Raw genomic sequence first — 21,010 nt, forward strand, 5'->3', positions numbered from 1 at the left:
AAAGGAAGCAGGCGAGTTCGCGTAGTTGCTATAGTTGCGAATCTCGGCTTTAAAGGCTTCACGAGCCTTAGCCTTTCCGGGGCATAAATTATAGAGCTGGTGGCCGAACATGTGATTATCGTAGAAAGCAGAGGAAATCCGTGTAGCTGCTATAGTCGTACGACTTTAGTTGTTGCATGAGCCTTGGCCCTCTAGGGGCATGTTGCAAAATTTTTAACTTATAGATCCAGTGGCTGAACATGTGGTTCTCGTAGAAAGCAGAGGAAATCCGCGTAGCTGCTATAGTCATACATTTTGGCTTTAACGGTTGCACTAGCCTTAGCCCTCCTGGGGCATGTTGCAAAATTTTTAACTTATAGAGTCGGCGGTCGGGCACATGCTTCTAGTAGAAAGCACAGGAAATCCGCGTAGTTGCTATAGTCGTGCATTTCAGCTTTAGCGGTTACACGAGCATTGGCTTTCAAGGGGCCTGTTGCAAAATTTTTAACTTATAGAGCTGACGGTCGAACACATGTTTCTCGTAGAAAGCAGAGGAAATCCGCGCAGCTGTTATGGTCATACATTTCGGCTTTAACGGTTACATGAGCCTTAGTCCTCCCGGGGCATATTGCGAAATTTTTAACTTATAGAGTCGGCGGTCGGACACATGCTTCTCGTAGAAAGCAGAGGAAATCTGCATAGTTGCTATAGTTGTACATTTGAGCTTTAACTCTTGCAAAACTTAAACCGTAGACAGTCCGTAGGAAATGCTACTTTTAAATTAATAGACGGGTCCGCGTAGTCATAACAGGTGTAAGTTTCGTCTTACAAATTGCCTTAGGCTGGTCATCAGCCGGGCTCTGACTTACAGAAGCAGACGACTCGCGTGACCACTTTAGGCATCGTCCTTAGCTCTCGGAGGCATTTTAGGCTTAAAGTGTTGGCAAAATCTTGCCTCAGAGGCCATATCCTTTCGAGTTTTAACTTGACTTCACAGGTCGCTTAACTAGCATTGCAACACTTTAAAGCCAAGCTATGTTCATAAAGATTTGCACATCGAGGACAAACTATCTAGTCACAATAATTCTTTCATGGACAGGAATCCTGCACTTAGCATCACTTTTGGTTAAAGACCTGGGCTCCCGCGAAATTGAATCTTTTAGTCGGCTAAGCCTTTCTAGAAGAAAAACTATTGTGGCTAATTCTGGGAGTTGTCTGTCGCAGGTAGTTGATGTATTCAGGGGGGACTGAGCAGTCATAAAACCCATCCACGTTTGGATATCCTGGATCAGTTTACCCTCTCCCACACATGCAATGTCTATAAGCGCAGGGGCATCTTCTGCTGTCACAGGGTGGTTAGTTTGTTTATGCATTTGGTCTAGACTTGTGAATAATTCCTTAAAAAATAAAGAAATGTATTAACTTTGCTTGTATGCAGTAATAGCATAATAAGTGATAATCCTTAGTATGCGAGGTTTTGTTCGTTGAGCTGCTTGAGTCTTTGAACTTTATATGTCTTAAACAAGGTCCAAGGAATGGTGGGAGGTCATACGTAGTACTTTCTCAGGTTGTAGGCATTCCATTGCTTTTTGATCTCTTTGTCGCTCATAGTGGTGATGGTGTAGCTGCCCTTTCCGCCTACTCGACTGATTTTGTACGGAGCTTTTTGGATGTGAGCCATCTTTTTGGAGCTTTCCCAACGGGTGCTTATGAAGGCTTTTTGGAGGACATAGTTTCCTGGCTAGAACTACCAGATCTTTACCCTCTTATTATAGCTGGAAATGATCTGCTGCTGATAGGCTACAATACGGGTGATAACCTTCTCACGCTCTTCCTCTACCAAGTTTAGGTTTGTGGCCATCTTCTTCTCATTCTGCTCTAAATTCGGCAGTACAGTGCTGATTCTTACCACCATGACGTTAGGATGGATGATTGCCTTAGAACCATACGCTAGAGAGAATGAAGTTTCGTTAGTTGCTCGTCTTTTAGTGGTGCAATACGCCCACAGAACATCGGGAAGCTTATTTGGCCATTTGCCCTTCTTGTTTGAGAGGGACTTCTTGAGGCAGTCGAGAATGGTTTTGTTGGATGCCTCGGCCTGCCCATTGCCCTGCAGATACCGGGGCGTGGACATATGCTACTTGATGCCATATTTTTTGAAGAAATTCGCCAAGTCTTTGTCCACGAACTGCGGACCATTATCTGTGATGATGGAGAGAGAGCTGCCAAAACGGCAGATGATGCTCTTCCATATGAAGCGCTCTATGTCCTTCTGGGTAATTGTAGTCATGGGCTCAGTTTCGATCCATTTCGTGAAGTAGTCGGTCGCTACGATCATTATGCATCTGCCCTTAGTGGCAGGCGGTATTGGTCTTACTAGGTTAATCGCCTATTGCATGAATGGCCAAGGGCTTGTTTGCGAGTGGAGTTCGTTGGCAGGTAGTGTGAGCAAGGGCTTGAAGCGCTGACAGTTGTCGTACCTTTGTACATATTCCTTGGCGTCTTGATGCATGGTAGGCCAATAGTAGCTAGCGTTACGAGTTTTTTGAGCCAAAGAACGACTTCCATAGTGGTTTCCACAGAAGCCTTTGTGGATTGAGCTAAGAATCTTCAGGTCATCAAGAAGCGATAGGCAGAAGATATGTGGTCTTGAGAATGATCTATGAACAAGCATGTCGTTCCATGTGTAGTAGCATGCTGCCTTCATCTAGAGCTTCCTAGACTACAATATATCCTCGGGGAGCATTCCGTTGAATATATAGTCAATAATGGGATTTTGCCAATTTGGAATTGCGTTGATTTATACTCAGTTTTTCCAAGTACTCGACTAGGATGGAACGTCTGAGCTAATGGTTTAAGGCAGAACCTAGGCCTGCTAGTGCGTCTACGTGGGTATTTTCTGCTTGTGGAACCTAAGTAAGTGTGTACGCCTAGAACATTGCTAGCTGCTTTCGTACCTTCTCGAGGTATCAGGCCATCCTTGGATGCTTTGTTGTGTACTTCCTTGAGGTTTGATTGGTAATCAGCTGGGAATTGGAACAGATCGCGAGCTTCTTCACGGCTAGGTCTTTTGCCAATCGGAAACCTACTAGTAGAACTTCATAATCTTCTTCATTATTTGATGCCTTGAGCTTAGAGCGATCGCCTGCTCGAGCATCGAACCGACCAGGGTAGTAAGAACTAGGCATGCTTTCGATCCCTGGTAGTTAGATGATCCATCGACGTTGTGGGATACTTCATGTCCATGATCACTTTGATTTACCTTGGAGAAGCCTTAATTCCTCGCTGGGTTACAATGTACCCTAATAATCAGCTTGAGGAAACGCCAAATGTGCACTTGGTTGAGTTTAGCTTCATTTTGTATTCTCGGATGATGTCAAAAGTCTCTGCCAAGTTACCAATGTGGTGTGACTGCTACTTGCCTTTTACCATGATGTTATCAACGTAGACTTCCATGGTTACTCCGATCTGCTTCTTGAGCATCGTGTTTACGAGCCATTAGTAGGTTGTTCCTGCGTTCTTGAGGCCAAAGGGCATAACCTTGTAGCAGTATGTGCTTAGCTTGATCATAAATGCAGTTTTCTCCTTATCAGGCTCAAGCATGGCAATCTGATTGTAGCCTGAGTATGCATCTAAAAAGCTGAGCAGCTGGTTCCCGGATGTTGAGTCAACGAGCAGGTCAATTCGAGAAACTGGTGTGTTATCTTCAGGGTACGCCTTGTTGAGGTTGGTGTAATCCACATATACTCCCCATTTTCCCTTGTCTTTTTTCATCACCAGCACGACGTTAGCCAGCTATGCTGAGTGCGCCACTTTCTCAATGAATCTGGCCTTCAGTAACTTGTCGATCTCTACCTTAATAATCGCTACTCGCTTGGGTAAGAAATGTCGCCTTTTCTGGATCATAGGTTTGGCTGCGAGATCGACTTGCAGCCTATGACAAGCTATCGTTGGATCGATATTGGGCATGTTAGAGGGTAACCATGCAAAAACATTATGATTTTCCCTAAGGAAAGTCGTGAGTTCTCCCTTCTCTTTCGGGCTCAGACATGAGCCAATCTTAGCTGTCTTCTCTAGCTGGTAGGGGTGAAGAATGATGTTCTCGATATTTTCTTTGGGTTTCCATCTTGATTCATCTGTTAGGGCATTGTTGACCTTAACGCCATCTTCTTGACTTGCTTCTTGTAATTGTTACTGTCTTTCTATACTTCAGCTGCTACTGTTGGAGCGAAAGACTTCCTCTTCGTCTCATTGAAAACTTGTATAGTGTGTCACCGAGACATGGCATGGTTGTCTTTGATCTCTCCGATAGCTCATCTCGGGATGCAAAATTCAATTTTCTGATATTTGATCGAGGTCACAACTCCAATTTTCATTAGCCAAGGTCATCCCAATATCCCATTATGGAGAGATGGGTCGCTGACGATCAGGAAGGTCTGCAATGAGACAATTGAAGGGCTGGTTACGTCGAGCGTGATAGTGTTAATGGCAGTTGAGGTGAGTTCGTTGAATCCGGTCAAGACCTCTACTTTGCATTTGATCATGTTTTCCAAGCCCATCTTCTGGATGACTGACAGTTGTAAGGTGTCATCGTGGGGAAAGTCTACTCGCTTCTCGTCCTGCTCGGTGAAGCCGACGATTGGTCCAAGTACAACATTTATGGCTTGAACTTGAAAGACCAATCTCACCTGCTGGATCTTCTTTTTCTTGGAACTATTGGTGGCCTCCAGATGCTCGAATTCGACAAAGATATAGTTGATTTATATCGTCTTCGATGAGGTTCGGCATCGGCGTTGATTCTCTCCTTGGCTGGGCAGCTGGCCTGTCGATATACTTGTGGCACTTGCCTTTCTTCACAAGTTTATCACGGAACTTCATCTATATGGTGTAGTTGTTGGTTGTGTGCTCTGGGCCTCTGTGGAATGCACAATATTTTGTCTCGTCCATCTTGGTGATGTCCCCTCTTATGGATAGCAGCATCTTGAACCACGGCTTGTCCCTGAAGTCGCGAATGATTTGGTTAATCAGGACCGAGAACTTGGTGTACGTCTTGGGCACTGAGCTTTCCTTTGCGAATGACCGGTCTCTGCATCTACTTCCTGGCTTGTCCTTATTATTGAGCGATTTATCTCCTGCCTTTTTCTGAGTTGGCTCTGCGTATTTGCGCGGCTGCTCAAGCGGCTTCTGGGAGCACTTGGCCTCATCCTAGAGGGAGTGCTTTTCTGCCAAAGCATAAAAGTCTACCAGGGTCAAGTTCTTACCCATGATCAATTTTCTGAAAAGTGGATGATCTGCTAGGAACCCTTTTCGGAAGGCTGAGCATGCAATGTTGTCCTCACATTCAACGATCTTCACCTTCTCTACCTTGAACCTCTTGACGCATGTGCGGAGTGACTTATTTAGGTCATTCTTCATGTTGAAGAGATGGTCAAACTTCTTTTTGATCGAGTGGTAGGACGAATATTCCTTAGTGAAAACCAAGAAAAGTTTGCTGAAGTTTCAAATTAAGCATGGCGGGAGGGTATAGAACTAGTCTTGCGCCTCATTTTGGAGCGTCGTGGCAAAGATTCTGCATATGAGAACGTCATTTTGGCGTAAAGAGTCATGGCACTTCGGTAGTGCATTAAGTGCATGTCTGGATCTTCATCTCCTATGAACAAGGTGAAATACGTCGGGCTAAACTTTCGTGGTGGCTTCGTCTAGTCGATCTCGTCTGTAAATGGTGACCTGCCTATGTTAGCCATGTCTCTACGAAGGGCATCGTCGATAGTATTAATGCGCTCGAATCCGCGTAGTTGCTCTGTTACGAACCTTTGTACTTCTTCATAGATTTGCACTTGGTGGGGGTCATAGAGCCTCTAACTACCCCCGGTATGGATCTACTAGTCCATGTTGCTCTTCAATATGTACTGTTCGTCTATGTCACGTGGTTCATTCTGTGCTGCTCGCTGTCGCGTTTGGCAGGGGCTACTAATGGAACTTGAGCTTTACTGCTCTCATGCTCTCCTTGGTCTGCCATGTGGCTGCCTACCCTAGTGCCTCATAAGAGGATCTCCTTGTGGGCCTAGCCTTGTGTGGGCGCTTCATATGTAATGTCCTGGTGTGAATCTAACCTCGAATGCACACTGACTCGTGAGTCGAGTCTGGAATAAACATTACTCTGCGCATTTAAGCAGGAGAAAATGTTTCCCCGAGGGCCCAAACGAGAGTGCACACTACCCGAACGCAAGGTTCGTGGTAGGATGAACCATTTTTGCCGGGGTGTCGTTGGAATGAGACACGTTCTTCTGCTCTTGTCCTGCTTCGGGATACCTCGTCAAGGGTGCACTGCCTCTCGATGCGCTCAAGGAGCTGGTTCACCAAGGTGGTCTGCTGCGCGAGGAAGCTCGTCAAATTAGTGACTCACTGGGGTAGATGGTGTTTGCCATTTGGATTTGAAGAGTTTGGATAATGGGCATCTCCATGTGTGGTGGAAGTGTAGTGGACTGCATGTACAAAGCTTGAGCCCAAAGCGGGCATTCCTACAGAAAAGTAAGGTGAAAATAACCCTAAGTCTATCGTGTGACTGATGGTCAGAATCTGGATCGCTAGAGATGGCCTCGGATTGGATTGGGTCGCGGGCCGGGTCGTTGGAGCCATTCACGAAACGGGCCAACCCTACTAGGTTGTCGGAATGTACACGTAGGTTGGTTGACGTTGGGCCTACGCCTTGCTCTTCACGAGCTTGGGCTCGACAGAGAATGGGCTAGGCTCGGTTGGCAGGGAGCTGGGCTTGGGCTGCCTACCCATGAGCTATTCCTGTTGACTGGGCCAAGTCTGCTAGGCTCCCGTAGGCTTGGACCTACAGTGCAACTTGGCTTGCTATTGCGGTAGGCTGGGCCTCATGCCCTGGGCCTACTGTGGCAGCTGCAAGGCTTTTGGCCTCCTACCTGTGGACCACAGAGATTGAACCTGGGCCTCTTGCCTAGGGTTTTGGGGATTAGGCCGCTGCAAGGGCAGCGTTGTAGGAGCTTGGGCCATAGCCTGGTGGCCTTGGCGTGGCTGCTGGATCACGGCAACGGTGATAGTGCGAGTCCATGACTGTGAGGCTCCTACTGCCATCTCGTTGAGCCTTAAAGATCGTCGTCGTGGGGCTATGTCCTAATCTCTACTTTTTGGTCTAAATCCTTGTATGTATGGGGTTCCGTTTGTCATGGTTTTTGAATTTCCTACCATTGTATCCTTTCTTCAGGGACTGATCAAGAAACTTTTCTAGGAAAAATTAATTGATACGACGTGTGAGAAATTCAACGTAACAAAAATTCTAGAAACCAAATGCAAGAGGCTTCTTTGAGTATTTGAATCAGCTCTCAATGAAATCACCAATTTTTCGATGCAAATTTCCACCGTCTTTAGTCTTGACGAAAATGCACCTGCAAAACAATCAACATCTTTGATCAAAGACCTAAGCCTCATGTGCCCACGAGGTGGTGGGGGGTTAGGCCAATGGATCTTTTATGCCTAAGTTAGTTTCTCTGTGGAGAGTAAAAGGATAACAAAAGCCTCCAAAATTTGGTAGAATATGGGATATATGTAGGGGAGAGGGCCGACCATAGTGTTAGGGTTTTACCCTACACATCGCTACATCCTATTGACCAAGGTTTATGGAGAAATATTCTTAAGATATTAAATAGGAAATAATATTTTGAGATAATAGAGTAATTATCTCTTATTGAATTAAATAGGGACTACTTACTTGAATAAAGTCAATCTTCAATTGGGAATGTATTAAAGATAGGATTTGGGTAATTAATCCTTATCTTTAATATTTTGACTTTTCCTTGCCAAGGGCAGGTGAGCTGTGGGCAGTCGTATTCGGCTACTGGGACCTTCAGGGGTGTGAACTACGCGTGAAAGTATCTGAGGAGCTTGCCCATTTATTGAGGGCAATCTTGTATTTCTTAAGCAAAAGTCCATGTGTTGTCTCTAGAATTTTTGGGATTATTTTAGGCTCCACATATTGGAATCACCCAAGCTTTCATCTTACACAGCTTGGATACCTAACGAATTAACAATAAGTGCAAAAGTGGTACTTAATACTTGTGTGTGGTGATATTCTTTAGAAAGTAGATACTGTCTGCATATAATCATTTTGTATGTTTAAATTAAGACAATATATTTCACAAAGAGTGCGAAAAAAATTTCATATAACAACAACAACAAAGCCTTATCCCACTAAATACCAGTTTGATACAACTTACATTTGAAAAAAAAAGTAGGTGCCAAAAAAGTCCTCTCTCTACCTCTCAATTGCTGACTTAGGTGTGTGAGCATGGACGAAGTCAGAGATCTGTAGAAATGAGGGCATCCTCAAACAACAAAGTTACAAATGAAAAAATTCAAGAATTTACTAGATAAAACACCTATATATTAATCTATGAAGTTTTTCATGCAACATATTACAATATTCTCTCCATGTGTTTTCATGTTTTGAATGTATTGAGTGGGGGTATCCACCCTTGCTAAGCCTAAGGTGGCTCCGTCCATGTGTGTGAGAATGCGTTTCCGCATACCCATTATGAACCCATTTCATCACACTTCTATGTTTCTCACACATGTCTCTGAACCAATTCACCAAAACCACTGTTTTTCTTTCTAGAATCGTCTCAGCCATGGAGGCCTGGATTTGCACAGCTTCTCCACCACTTGTCTCTTACTATTTTTCTTCATATTGGGTTGGGCTTGTCTGACCTGTTTTTCTTCATAATGGTTGTGGATTTGGGAGAAGAAACAGGATGGTGGGGTTGGGTTGTGATGGTGGGAATCAGAAGAGAGATAGGGAAGGGGAAAGAAGAGGACAGAGAAAACAAGAAAATGAGGAAGAGTTTTAGAGAGATTAGTCTTATAATATAGAGTAATAAATAATAAATCAATAAAGCAAATTATTATAGTACATTCAACATTATAACATTTTTAGTCATTTAATACAATCACAATAGTTTTATATAAAAATTTACCAAAACACTTGGACGCTATTTTTTTTGTCAAAAGCGCTTTACAAAAAAAGTTTACAAACACTAAACTACTTTATTTTATAGTTGTTTATTCTCACAACACAGCACAGCACTAGTAGTTTTTTTTTAATCTTTTTTTTATTTTTATTTTTGAAAAGCACAACAATACCAAACTAGCGCTAAGTGTGGTCGACTGTATGAATCATAGAATGCCACTATGCTCGGTTTTATGCCAAGTCTTCCGTTAGATCCAACTACTCTAATTCTTTTCTTAGAGTCTCTTTTCATGTCTTCCTCTACCCGTTTGGCCCTGAGCCTCTGTCTTATAACCGCATCATCTAACTGGAGCGTATGTAGGTCTTCTTTCACATGTCCAAACCACCTTAACTGATTTCTCATCTTATCTTCAATTTCGGTTACTCCTACTTTGCCTTGGATATCTTCGTTTCTAATCTTATCCTTTCTTGTGTGCCTACACCTCCAATGAAGCATTCTCATCTTCGATACACTCCTTTTGTGTACGTGTTGATACTTAACTGCCCAACATTACGTGCCATAAAGCATTATTGGCATTATTGCGGTTTATAAACTAGCTTTAGTAACATACAACGGTCTTACAACACACCTGGTACACTCTTCCACTTCATCCATCCAACTTGTATTATATGGTTGAGGTCTCCATCCAATTCTCAGTTCTTTTGCAAGATAGATCCAAAGTAGTGAAAGCTTTCGCTCTTCGATACTTCTTGATCTCCAATACTCACCCATAACTTATTTGAACCTCTGTTCCCACTAAATTTGCACTTTATATACTCTGTTGTTAACCTACTTAGATGAAGACCTTTACATTCCAACACTTCCTACCAAAGGTTAAGTTTTGCATTTACTCCATCATGACTTTCATCTATCAACATTATATTGTCTACGATAATCATACACCACACCAAGGAATATCATCTTGAATATGTCCTGTTAACTTATCCATTACATATGCAAAAATGTAAGGACTTAAAGATGAACCTTGATGTAACCCTACAGTTGTGGGAAAGCTTTTGGTTTGTCCTTCATGAGTTCTTACAGAAGTCTCCCATCATGCATATCCTTTGTAACTTGGATATATGCCACTCGTACTGTTTTCTTCTCTAAAATCTTCCAAAGAATCTCTCTTAGGACCATCTTTTTTCTTATCTCTATATATTTCCATCGATCTTCATATGAGATAAGTTGCCTCCATGGTCGAGTGCATTGGCATGAACCCGAATTGATTGTCTGAGAACAGTGTTTCTTGCCTCAGTCTCTACTCAACATACTCTCTTCCAGAGCTTCGTTGTTTGACTCAATAACTCAATACCCATATAGTTCATGCAATTTTATACGTCTCCCTTATTCTTGTAGATAGGCATCAAAGTGATTTTTCGCCTTCATTTGGCATCTTTTTTGTTTTCAAAATCCTATTGAAAGTGTCTGTGAGCCATGCTATACCTATCTCTCCCAAGACTTTCCACAATTCGATCGGTATATCATATGGGCCACTGCTTTTCTATGCTTCATCTTTTTCAAAGCTACAATTGCTTATTCTTTCCTAATTCGGTGGTAGAATGAGTAATTTCTACACTCTTATGAGTTACTCAACTCCCCTAAAGAAGTATTCCTTTCATGTCCTTCATTGAAAAAATTATGAACATAACTTCTCCATCTGTCTTTAACGGCATTCTATGTAGCTAGAACATTTTCATCATCATCCTTGATGCACCTTACTTGGTTCAAGCCTCTTGTCTTCCTCTTCCTTGCTCTAGGTAGTTTATAGATATCCAACTCTCCTTCTTTGGTATTTGATCACTTATACATATCGTCAAAATCCACTAGCTTCACTTCTCTCACTGCTTTCTTCACCATTTTATACATTGCACAGTTTTCATCGGTTTGATTCTTGTATAAGGTTTAGAACATTTCTTCTTAGCCTTAACTTTTGCCTACCTCCTCTGTCCACCACCAATATTCATTTTTAATGTAGAGCAAAACCCTTAGACTCTCGTAATACCTCTTTTGCAACTTTTTGGATACAGCTAGCCATGGAATCCTACATTTGGCTAGCGTCCTCCTCTGTATCCTAAATGCATTGGGTGAGTACTTTCTCTTTGAAAGTGACTTGTTTTTCTCATTTTAGATTCCATCATCTAGTCCTTGAATATTTCAAAGTTTTGTTCTTTCTTCTATCTCTTTTGTTATATACATCCATCACCAACAAGCGATGTTTGTTAGCCAAGTTCTCTAACGATATAATTTTGCAATCCTTACCAGTTATATGATCCACCTTCCTTGTTAAAAGGAAATCTATTTGTGTTTTTAATGACCCACTCTTGTAGGTGATCACACGCTGATTTCTCTTCTTAAATAAGGTGTTGGCTAAAAAAAGATCGTATGCCATTGCAAACTCCAAAATGACTTCCCCATCATCGTTTCTCCCCCAAAAACCATAGCCACCATGAAAACCTTCGTAGTTGCCTCTCTCCTTGGCCACATGTCCATTTAAATCTACTCCTATGAACAACTTCTCCGTCTGAGAGATTCCTTGGACCAATTCTCCAAGATTTTCCCAAAATTTCTCCTTCAAACTCAATATTCAACCCAACTTAAGTGCAAACGCACTAATCACATTGTTGAGTTTTTGTCCTACCAAAATCTTGATTGCTATAATTCTATCCCCGATCCTCTTAACATCTACAACATCTTGCATTAGATTCTTGTCCACGATGATTCCAACACCATTTCTCGTTCTGTTTGTGCCTGAATACCAAAGCTTAAAACCTGAGTTTTCAAGATCCTTAGCCTTGAGACCAACCCACTTAGTTTCTTGGAGGCACATAATACTTATCCTTCTCCTCACCATAACTTCCACTACTTCCATAGATTTTCCCATTAAAGTTCCTATATTCCAAGTTCCTAGACGCATTTTACTCTCTTGAACCCTACCCCCATATCCTAGCTTCTTAGACCTCACCCGTCTAGTACTTTGAAAAGTCAGACATAGCTTTTTCACTTAGTGTTTTAGGAGGGTTTCAATCTAAACCGGGAAATGCTCATTCTATTGCAGCTAAGAAGGGTGATGAGATATTTACAAACAACCAAAGAGTATAAGTTGGTTTACAAAAACAGTGACCATTTGGAATTGATTGGTTACTATTTCTCCAAACTCGATGAAATCGACTTCTAGTTTTGTGTTTATGATGACTGGAAGTGCAGTGGCATGGAAGAGTAAAAAACAAGGCATAATGACCTCATCAACCACGTGTGGGGGATTTGTGGCTTGCTGTGAATCCACATTGCAAGCAGTTTGGATAAAGAATTTCATTATGAATCTCAAAGTGGTGGAATCAATTTCAAAACCTATACAGGTATGGTGTGACAATAAGGCAGCCGTCTTCTGCTCTAAGGATAAAAAAGGTCACCTAGCACTAGGTACTTGGATTTTTAATATCTAATTGTTAGAGAGAAGGTCAAGGTGGGGAAAACGAAAATTGATTACATAGATGTGCACACTTTAGATTGCAGACCCTCTCAACAAAGGATTGCCTAATGCAGCATTCAAGAAACATGTGACTAGCATAGGGCTTCATGTAAGCCTTGATCTGCTGGATTAGTGGGAGCTTCAATCTCATTTAAGTATGTTTCTTTAATGTGGGCTTAATTTATTTTGTTAGCTAGAGCTTGATAACTTTCGAATATGGGAATTTTATTTGGATGGTATCTATGAAGTATGTCACATTAAAGCCTCTGTATTTTTGTTTGTTTATGTTGTTATAAGTATTGGTTTGATTTTTCATTTTTAATAGCTTATTACAACGATATTTGAGATATAGTAGCAGCTGATAGCAGTCTCATTTGACAAATTCAGTAGTTTCACTGGAAGCTAATAAGGAGGACCAAAGCATGAAACTATATGGAGGACATATAAGGGTTTTCTTTGCCATACTTCATGTCCTGATGGTATCTCTTGTGACTATGTAAGCTTGCATTAGTGGTTATGAAGTCTGCAATTTGAGATAGTTTGTAAGCGTTGTTAGCTCAATATAAGTAGCTGTTATTGACTGAGATTTGAATTGAACTACTTGATATTATTCCATGGTCACTAAGGAAATTTTGGTTTATAACTCATTGGTTTACCATTCACAATGTTTAATCGCCCATGTGGGAGACCGTTGGGGTTTTACTCCAACTTCATTCATCTGGAATGATATGGTCTCATAGTTATTGTGGGATTGTGGTTATAAGCTAAGATATAGCAATTGTTTTAGTTTAAAACCGGTGATTTCCTAGTTAGTATTGGATTACTTAACCAGAGGCTAAAGGGGTTCAAAGGGTAAAACCCTAATGTTGACGTGGGGATCAAGTAAGAGGTTTTACATGTGGGCTTTTAGGGTTTCTTTATGGAGGGAACTCTTGGATCAATGACACTAAATATAAGAGATCCCTGCACATAGTAACGCACGCAATAAAGCACCAAAGCTCCCCATTGAGTCGTTGCCTAAGGGTTAGTAGTGTGTAGAAGATTTCTTGGAGTCTAAGGAATCTCAAAGCTCATCAATGGTTGCTCCAGGTATGTATAAGTTCATGTGTTTTATTTTATTAGACTAATATAGTTTTACATTATCGTCAATTAATCGTTGGCAGAAATTTGCATCCACAATGTGTGTTTAAGAAAACAAGAACTTAATCAAAGCTTGATGATGTTTCATGTATTCAGTGATTAAAAATGTAGAGGGCTCCAGATCCCATTTGATTGTGCTTGTAATTTCCGCAAACGACTGAAAAAGCATATTACTGATCACACATTACAAAGATTATTGAATATTCCTTATTGGCTTTAGTGTGTATATCTTTTATAGCTGGAATCTTTAGAAGGATCACATTGGATTCTAGTCGAAAATTTAACTTAATGGTCGAAACAACAATAGAAAGCATTCGGGATAAACTGATAATTGAGACAAAGTTTGAGGATACAACACATGGCTGGCCTCTACTGGACGTCTTTCTCGAATTCTTATGGAATAAAAGGGATAATTGGCCTAAGAATCTTTGCAATTATTAATCAACTTTTTCTACGGTCTTAATTAATTGTTTGACGTCTACTGTTCGAATGCCCGAAGCTCGCCATAGTACTCGGCCAGCCATCCTTCAATGATCTTCACCTCAGTTTTTCGTTGCTCCACCAACCAGTCTGGATCAGTACTATCTGATCGAAGTACATCTAAGCAATGAGACCCTGTATAATAAATGTTAATTTTGTGTTAATATAAAGAACTATTGATGTCTCTTCTGTTTTTTTTTTAATTTTGTTTTTTGTGTTTGTCTTTAACTTCTTGTGGAAATAGTGAATTTGGGATTTACCATTCTTTGCAAGGACTGCAACGACAGTGTCTGATATGTTCTCCAAAATCCTGCGATTAGAGTTAATAAAATCAAGAGACTACTTACCATACTTTATACATGTGTTCAAAAAAAAAAAAAAAAAAAATTCGAATTATACTCATTTTTAAGTGTAGGAATTTTCATTTGCTTACCCGCCACTACTGTACGGGTCTCGTAGTCCATTGGAGAAAATAATATTGCTTGCGAACCTGTAGAGTGCCAGTTTTATATCCTGTTTAGCAGAATTTTTGTTAGTATTGGCGATATATATATATATATATATATATGTTGAAGCATTATATATGGAGAAATTGAAAGATTGGTATGAAAAGTGGAATATATATATATATATATATATATATATATGTATGTATGTATGTATATATATGTATGTATGTATGTATATATGTGCATGTTTATAAGATGAAAAAAACATACATGGCCTCCAAAGTAAGTAGTGGCCCAATGAGGACGAGGAGGGACACCATATAATGCTTTGCAGGAGTCGATGTATTCTTGCAGATCGAATTGGTAAGGTGGGAACATGGATTCGTTGCTGACGCCCATGGGAATCACCAAGTCACTACATGTCTGCTTGGTACAGTATACAGTATTAGCATCCTCGTCCATCATCACATATATGATTAGTGGCAGTATTATGAACTCATGAATAATTCAGTTATTAAAAAATAAAATTGACCATATTGTTGATGCGCTTTCTAATAAAATGTTGGGTTATATTATTGTATGTGACTCATTTATATTTAAAAAAGGAGCATTAATAACGCAAAGAGAAAAAACATTATATATTCTTAATAATATTATGTGTACTCTTGCAGAATTAGACTTAGTCAAGTTAATTTAGTCATTGTAGAGTTAGAATTAGCAAAATTAAATTGATTTAACCATGGCAGAATTAGATTTAGCCAATTTGAATGCAGAGTATTGTTTGTTTAAAATATTGCTAGTTTTTTTTTTTTTTTTTTTTTTTTTCCTTATCGTGATATAGGAATTAAAGACCTGGAATTACGTGCACTAGGGAACTAATAATGTTTAACTATGAATAATTAATTTACATACGTACGTACCCATTGAATTTAAGTTTAAGTTACTGAGAAAACACGTATAATAGTTTAACATGCAAAAATTCAAAAGAGAGAAATATATATATATTTCTCTATGATGATATCTAAAAAACGACTATGCATGTATCTATCTTATGTTTATTAAAATTTAAAGTTTTTACTGAGAAAACTATGAAACATTTAGATCCAGAATTGTGGATTGACTAATTGAATCTTTTCAATATCATGAGTAATGCATTATCCTTAATTATAGTTTGCATCTATAAAAATTGATAAATATAACCTTGGCTAATAGAAGTGGCAACAATGTGAAGCAACATTTACCAAAGAAAAAGGCAATGTTCCCTGAACTCGATTTTCTTAAGGGGAACTCTTTGAGTGACAACCATGTTGAGCAATAACCTAGCTGTGCATGTCAATGTTCATAATCACATTGAAGCAAGGTTTTATCAAGTAATTAACCTTTGGCACAATGTTTATATGGCAAACAGCGTTTATTTGGACCAAAAATCATAAATGTTTATTTTTTTTTTTTAAGAAAAAAATTACGAGGCCACAACTTTGAATTTGATCTTAAGTATGAAAACTAATATACAGTTGAACTTAGTGAACTATAAGTTAGCCTTATCATTGAAACCCTTGTTAATAATTTTTAAGTAGGTCATGTATAATAAATCAATTAAGATAAGGTGACAAGATATACTTAATTACCTGCCAACTCCACCCTACATCTGTTTCAGATAGGTTTCTGGGTTCATTAACATAGCACGACCTGTTTCCATAATATGCAACAACACCTGCAAATATTTTGCTTAGAGTATCATTTCCAGAAGAAACTCCATCAATTCCGCCACAGACAACAGTAACTGGATAACTTGGTGGACGATTGTATTGAGCTGCCTCACAATACAAACTATCCAAGTAGTCCTTCAGCTCAGACGACTTGGTCAACGGACTAAAAAAACAAGAAATTAAACAAACAGGGGAATGAGTAAACTAATCATCTGAATTATTAACAATGTTTCTTATATATGTAAACTTTCAATTCTTGCAAATGACAAGAAAACAAAAGAGTAGTGACAAAATCATAGAATCAATTCTTAATATTGTGAAAAGTTCAACATGTGACAATGAAACAAGTACATAACGATAGATTAATCATTAGACTTAATACAATGTTTAAATGAACGATTAGATTTAAATATTTTCAATGAAACCATCATATTTAGTGGTGGTTTCGGGATGAACATATCCCAACATGCAATTTGACATGAAAACAAAAGAGTAAGGGCGGAAAATTCAAAGAAGGTGTCACTAAACACTACGGAAGATAACTGGAAGAAGTTTTTAGAATGCTTATAACAATTCCTTCGAATTAATACTTATAATCATCAAAATTATCTAGCTAGCAATCTGTAATTACCTACCTGCAAGTGCGGAATTTGTTGCTAAGAAATGAGAGGCCTTCAGGCTTGGAAGCAATATCATCAATTTCGTACCACGACTTTTTTATGGTCTGGTAGCAAGTTTCACTGGCTTCCTACACATGCATGCCCATAAATCACAATTAATCGTTTGTTTACTAAGACATACATATTAACTATACTAAATTTTTTTTTTTTTTTAACAAGTAATATTATCTACACTGAAGAGAAGTGCTGGCCTTAGCCTCATAATGGGTTAGCAATGATGTGGTTTAAACTCGCATTTGGCGATAATCGAACCTAAGACCTCTCACTTACAAGTGAAGAGGAATATCATTAGACCGTAGTATTAAGTGGCATTAACTATACTAATTTAAATATACGATTTAAATTGTATTATAGAAGCCTAGTATAGGAGGGTTGAGGGTGAATAGGTTTCTTCGATAAAACCGAAATCATATGTTCGAAAACATATATATATATATATATATATATATATATATATGTATGTATGTGTGTATGTATGTATAATGTGTGTGTGTATTTATATATACATACGTATATGTATATGTGTGTATATATATTACTTGAAAATCTTTGGTAACAATTGAATAATATCCTTTTTCAGGTGGAATAATGTCCTCAAAGTACAGAATTGGAGCTGATGAGGCTAGAGCTCCTAGAGCGACATGGGGATATTTTAGCCGAAACCATGAAGCAAGCACTGCATCAAGTGTAAGAACAGGAAAATTAAAACATTAACAAAAAATTCACTTATACATTAATTAATTGATCGTAACATTTTCAAAATGGAATCACTCACTTCCACCATATGATGCACCGATAACAATCACCGGAGAATGTTCAGCGCGGAGTTGCTTCTTTACATGTATGAGGATCTCTGCATAATCTGCCATTGCTTGAGCTGAGTTGAAGTACCCAATAGTGCTTGCATTTTTAAATCCCTCTTCCCTTGATCCAAATGGGACTGATTGCCCATAGTAACGGTGCTATAAAGAGAAAAATAAAAGTTCAAATTAACTATAAAAAAGGTAAGAATTCACCTGATAACACTATATATTTTTATGTTGATAAAGGATATTTTAAACTACTCTAATTTATTGAAATGGTCGGATCCAATGGACGACATACTGCCAGACAAACTGGCCTACCCCATATTTGTGATAAGAACTTTTAGGTTGATAATCAAGTACGTGTGGATAAGCTTTGCAAGAGAACATTTCTAAAAACATCAACAACTCAATATGGCGAGATGGAACTCTTTCGTAAGTACCTCGATAAATATCTGGAGAGCTTGAAACTTATCCGCGTTTTCACTAAGAAAGCCAATAATAGACAGATCAGCATCAATGGCTTCTTCTTCACCGAGGTAAGCAAATATTGGTGCGCTGATATTGGAGCCTCCCCAATGCTTGAAATCGATCAAATATCTTTGCTGAAAAGTATTGAAGCTATCAGGCCTGAAGTTGAAATGGTCAAGTGTTTGGTTGTAATAAAATGTTTGAAATTCTGTAACTGGATCAAATGCAGACAAAGGTTTTGGGTGGTCGCGTGCAAAATAATTTCCTTGTACGAATGCTCCAGCATTGGGACTTAGCCGCGGGATATTAAGACGTGTAGCAGAAACCGAGATTGTGATAAAGAGAGAAATAATTGGCACAAGGCATTGAAGCAAAGATATGAGTGGGTTTCATGGCAAGGTTTTGGAGTAGAATGCTGCTAATTGGAGAGTTTTAGACTAAGCACAGCCATATATAATTACAGAAATTATATAATGGCCGGCGACAATTGGCGCTTGCAACAGAATTTTATTACGGAAATTATCACTTTTCCAACAATTTAATAAAAGGAAGAATAGAAAAAATGGAACTTTAAAGAAAAGCTCCCAATACTGTTCATTTTAACGAAAAACCACATTTTTACATTAAAAGTCAATTCTAGTACTATTCACTTTGCCTTTTATTTTGTCCTTATCGTTAAAACTCAAAGTTTTCAAGCCATTTTCATTCGTTTTCCTTATAAAAAACATCATTTCATGGAAAGAATTAATTGATATTTCTTGGGTGATGCTATTGACACGCCTATTTTTTTTCTCCCACACACTCTTAAATTTCTAGCCGTCAGATCGAATGAAATAAAGAAGATTAATGGACAAAATTAACAAGAATGTGCCGAAGGTAAAAAGGCAACAGATATATTTTGTTTATTGGAGTTGATTCTTAATTTAATCATATTTTTTAAAAATGCATACGACAACGAATAATTTTATAATATTTTCCCTCTTATTGTAATTTTTAGGTTTTCATTTGATATGCATGAAAAATAATTTTTCTTCCAATATTAAATGAAATAGAAAATGAATAATTTTGATGTGCAAAGGAAATGCTTGTCGATTAGTTAATTGGTTCAAGAATAAGTTGCAAGCTCGAATTGATATTATGATTATAATAACTTGACCCAGTCCAAGCTACCATATCAAAACAAATATATCACCATCAATTGATAGTTAGAAATCAAAGATTTTTTGGATATATTGTGGAATGTGTTGTAAAATCGGTGGTGTGTGGGCAGTGGAATATAAAGTAAATAAAACACAATATTTATGAAGTTCCTCTACAGTCAATGTGACTGGAGTAATCCATCTTATTTTTCTTTGCATGAATAGTAACGAACTATTCATTTGGGCCATCCACATATTATATTACAACAATCCCCCTTGTATGGCCACAAGTCTTCAATTGACTTGTTAAAATCTTGATCCGTTTTGGATGCTCCCCCTGATGAGTATCTTCCCCTGATTTCAAATCTTTTAGGTTGATGCGTGTCAATGCAACACTTGAAATGTTTTGGGCTCGTCGTTGATCCTTCTGCTTCAGTCTCTTGCATAGCAGGAGTGGGGCGCAAACTTTGCCTTTGAATGATTCTTCAAAACATCACTTTTTAGCGGCTCGTCCATGCTTGGTATCTTCAGTGCAAAGAGCCAACATCATATCAATTGTTCTTAGGTATTTGCTGAAGATATCTGAGACATATCAACAGTTGAAGATGATTACTTGAGAGCAATGCTAGGTAAGCAATCATGCAAATGTCCCAAGAAGTCGGTTCCTGACTGGAAGTTTGATTTCAGTTTCTAACTGATTGCTCTCTTTTTCCTTGTCATGTAGATAAGAACAACAACAAAGAAAAAGGACAAGGGAAAGCATGATATGAGATACTTTTTCTTTCGACCCTAATGATATGAGATATTTTTGCTTTTGAAGAAAACAGTAGAAGGTTTTGATACTGATGCAAAACTTCTCGATCAAAACTATTTTCTTTCTGAGGAAATGAGTTAAGCATTTTGAGGGACTTGGTTGAAGAGGTATTTTCGGAAAAGAGGAAAGTAAAGCATTTCGAGATGCTTTGTTGAAGATGCATTCTTGGAGAGGGGGAAAATTTAGGCATTCTTGCAAGTTTGCATTGTCATGGAGGACGGTAAAATTCACGCTTTTCAACTTTGTCAGAGATCATTGACAAAGTTGCCCGTGATATCCGAAAAGCTGAGATTGCATCTAAAAAGTGCCAATGAACTTGATTCGAAAATCTGGCTTTTGAAATGGGAGAGCGGTGCCTCTTCGATTTTTGAACAATTGGCCATGTTGCCTCTTCTTTTATAGAGGCATCAGTTGTGTTCAAAAGCACGCTCAGAAAGTCGCAACCTGTAGAAAGTTCCCCTTTTTGTATTTATGATATTTCAATTTATCTGACCTCATTTTCCTTCGTCATTTTTGAAAATGGCTTGCCCATCTGACCGTCGTTTCAATTTGAATGTTGTGGAAGATGCAGAGATGTCTCCTCAAGACAATATATGGCACCCATCATTCTTATCCGCTAATGGTCCTTGTTCCTTTTACTGTTGGGGACTTTGTGACAAAGAATAATGTAACCGCTACAGTGGTAGCTAGGAATCTTCTCACTCCCAAAGATAACAGGATACTTTCAAAACGGTCCAATGAATTGGCTGTTCAAGACTCCCTGGCTTTCAGTGTTTAGTGTGTGAGCTTTGTATCCAATATGGGTCAACGTATACTTGCTCGAACTCGCCAAGTCGAATCATTAA

The 21,010-nt window shown here is 39.0% G+C and overlaps 2 protein-coding genes across 2 annotated transcripts; both read right to left on the reverse strand.

The window, feature by feature from the left end:
- Nucleotides 1-1,726: 1,726 nt before the first annotated feature.
- Nucleotides 1,727-2,113, reverse strand: LOC137743041 (uncharacterized). Its single transcript, XM_068482960.1, has one exon. It carries the CDS (start codon nucleotides 2,111-2,113, stop codon nucleotides 1,727-1,729), a length of 387 nt encoding a protein of 128 aa, XP_068339061.1.
- An 11,710-nt stretch (nucleotides 2,114-13,823) lies between these two features.
- LOC137743042 (uncharacterized) lies at nucleotides 13,824-18,601 on the reverse strand (the record flags this gene model as incomplete). Its single annotated transcript, XM_068482961.1, has 9 exons — nucleotides 13,824-14,235; nucleotides 14,361-14,410; nucleotides 14,534-14,613; nucleotides 14,820-14,972; nucleotides 16,178-16,421; nucleotides 16,894-17,006; nucleotides 17,478-17,614; nucleotides 17,714-17,900; nucleotides 18,185-18,601. Coding segments are annotated over 9 exons (1,518 nt in total), but the record flags the coding sequence as incomplete, so codon positions are not given.
- Between the last annotated feature and the right edge of the window lie 2,409 nt (nucleotides 18,602-21,010).

Source organism: Pyrus communis, chromosome 8 (assembly GCF_963583255.1).
Source record: "Pyrus communis chromosome 8, drPyrComm1.1, whole genome shotgun sequence".
In the NCBI taxonomy this organism is placed as follows: domain Eukaryota; kingdom Viridiplantae; phylum Streptophyta; class Magnoliopsida; order Rosales; family Rosaceae; genus Pyrus; species Pyrus communis.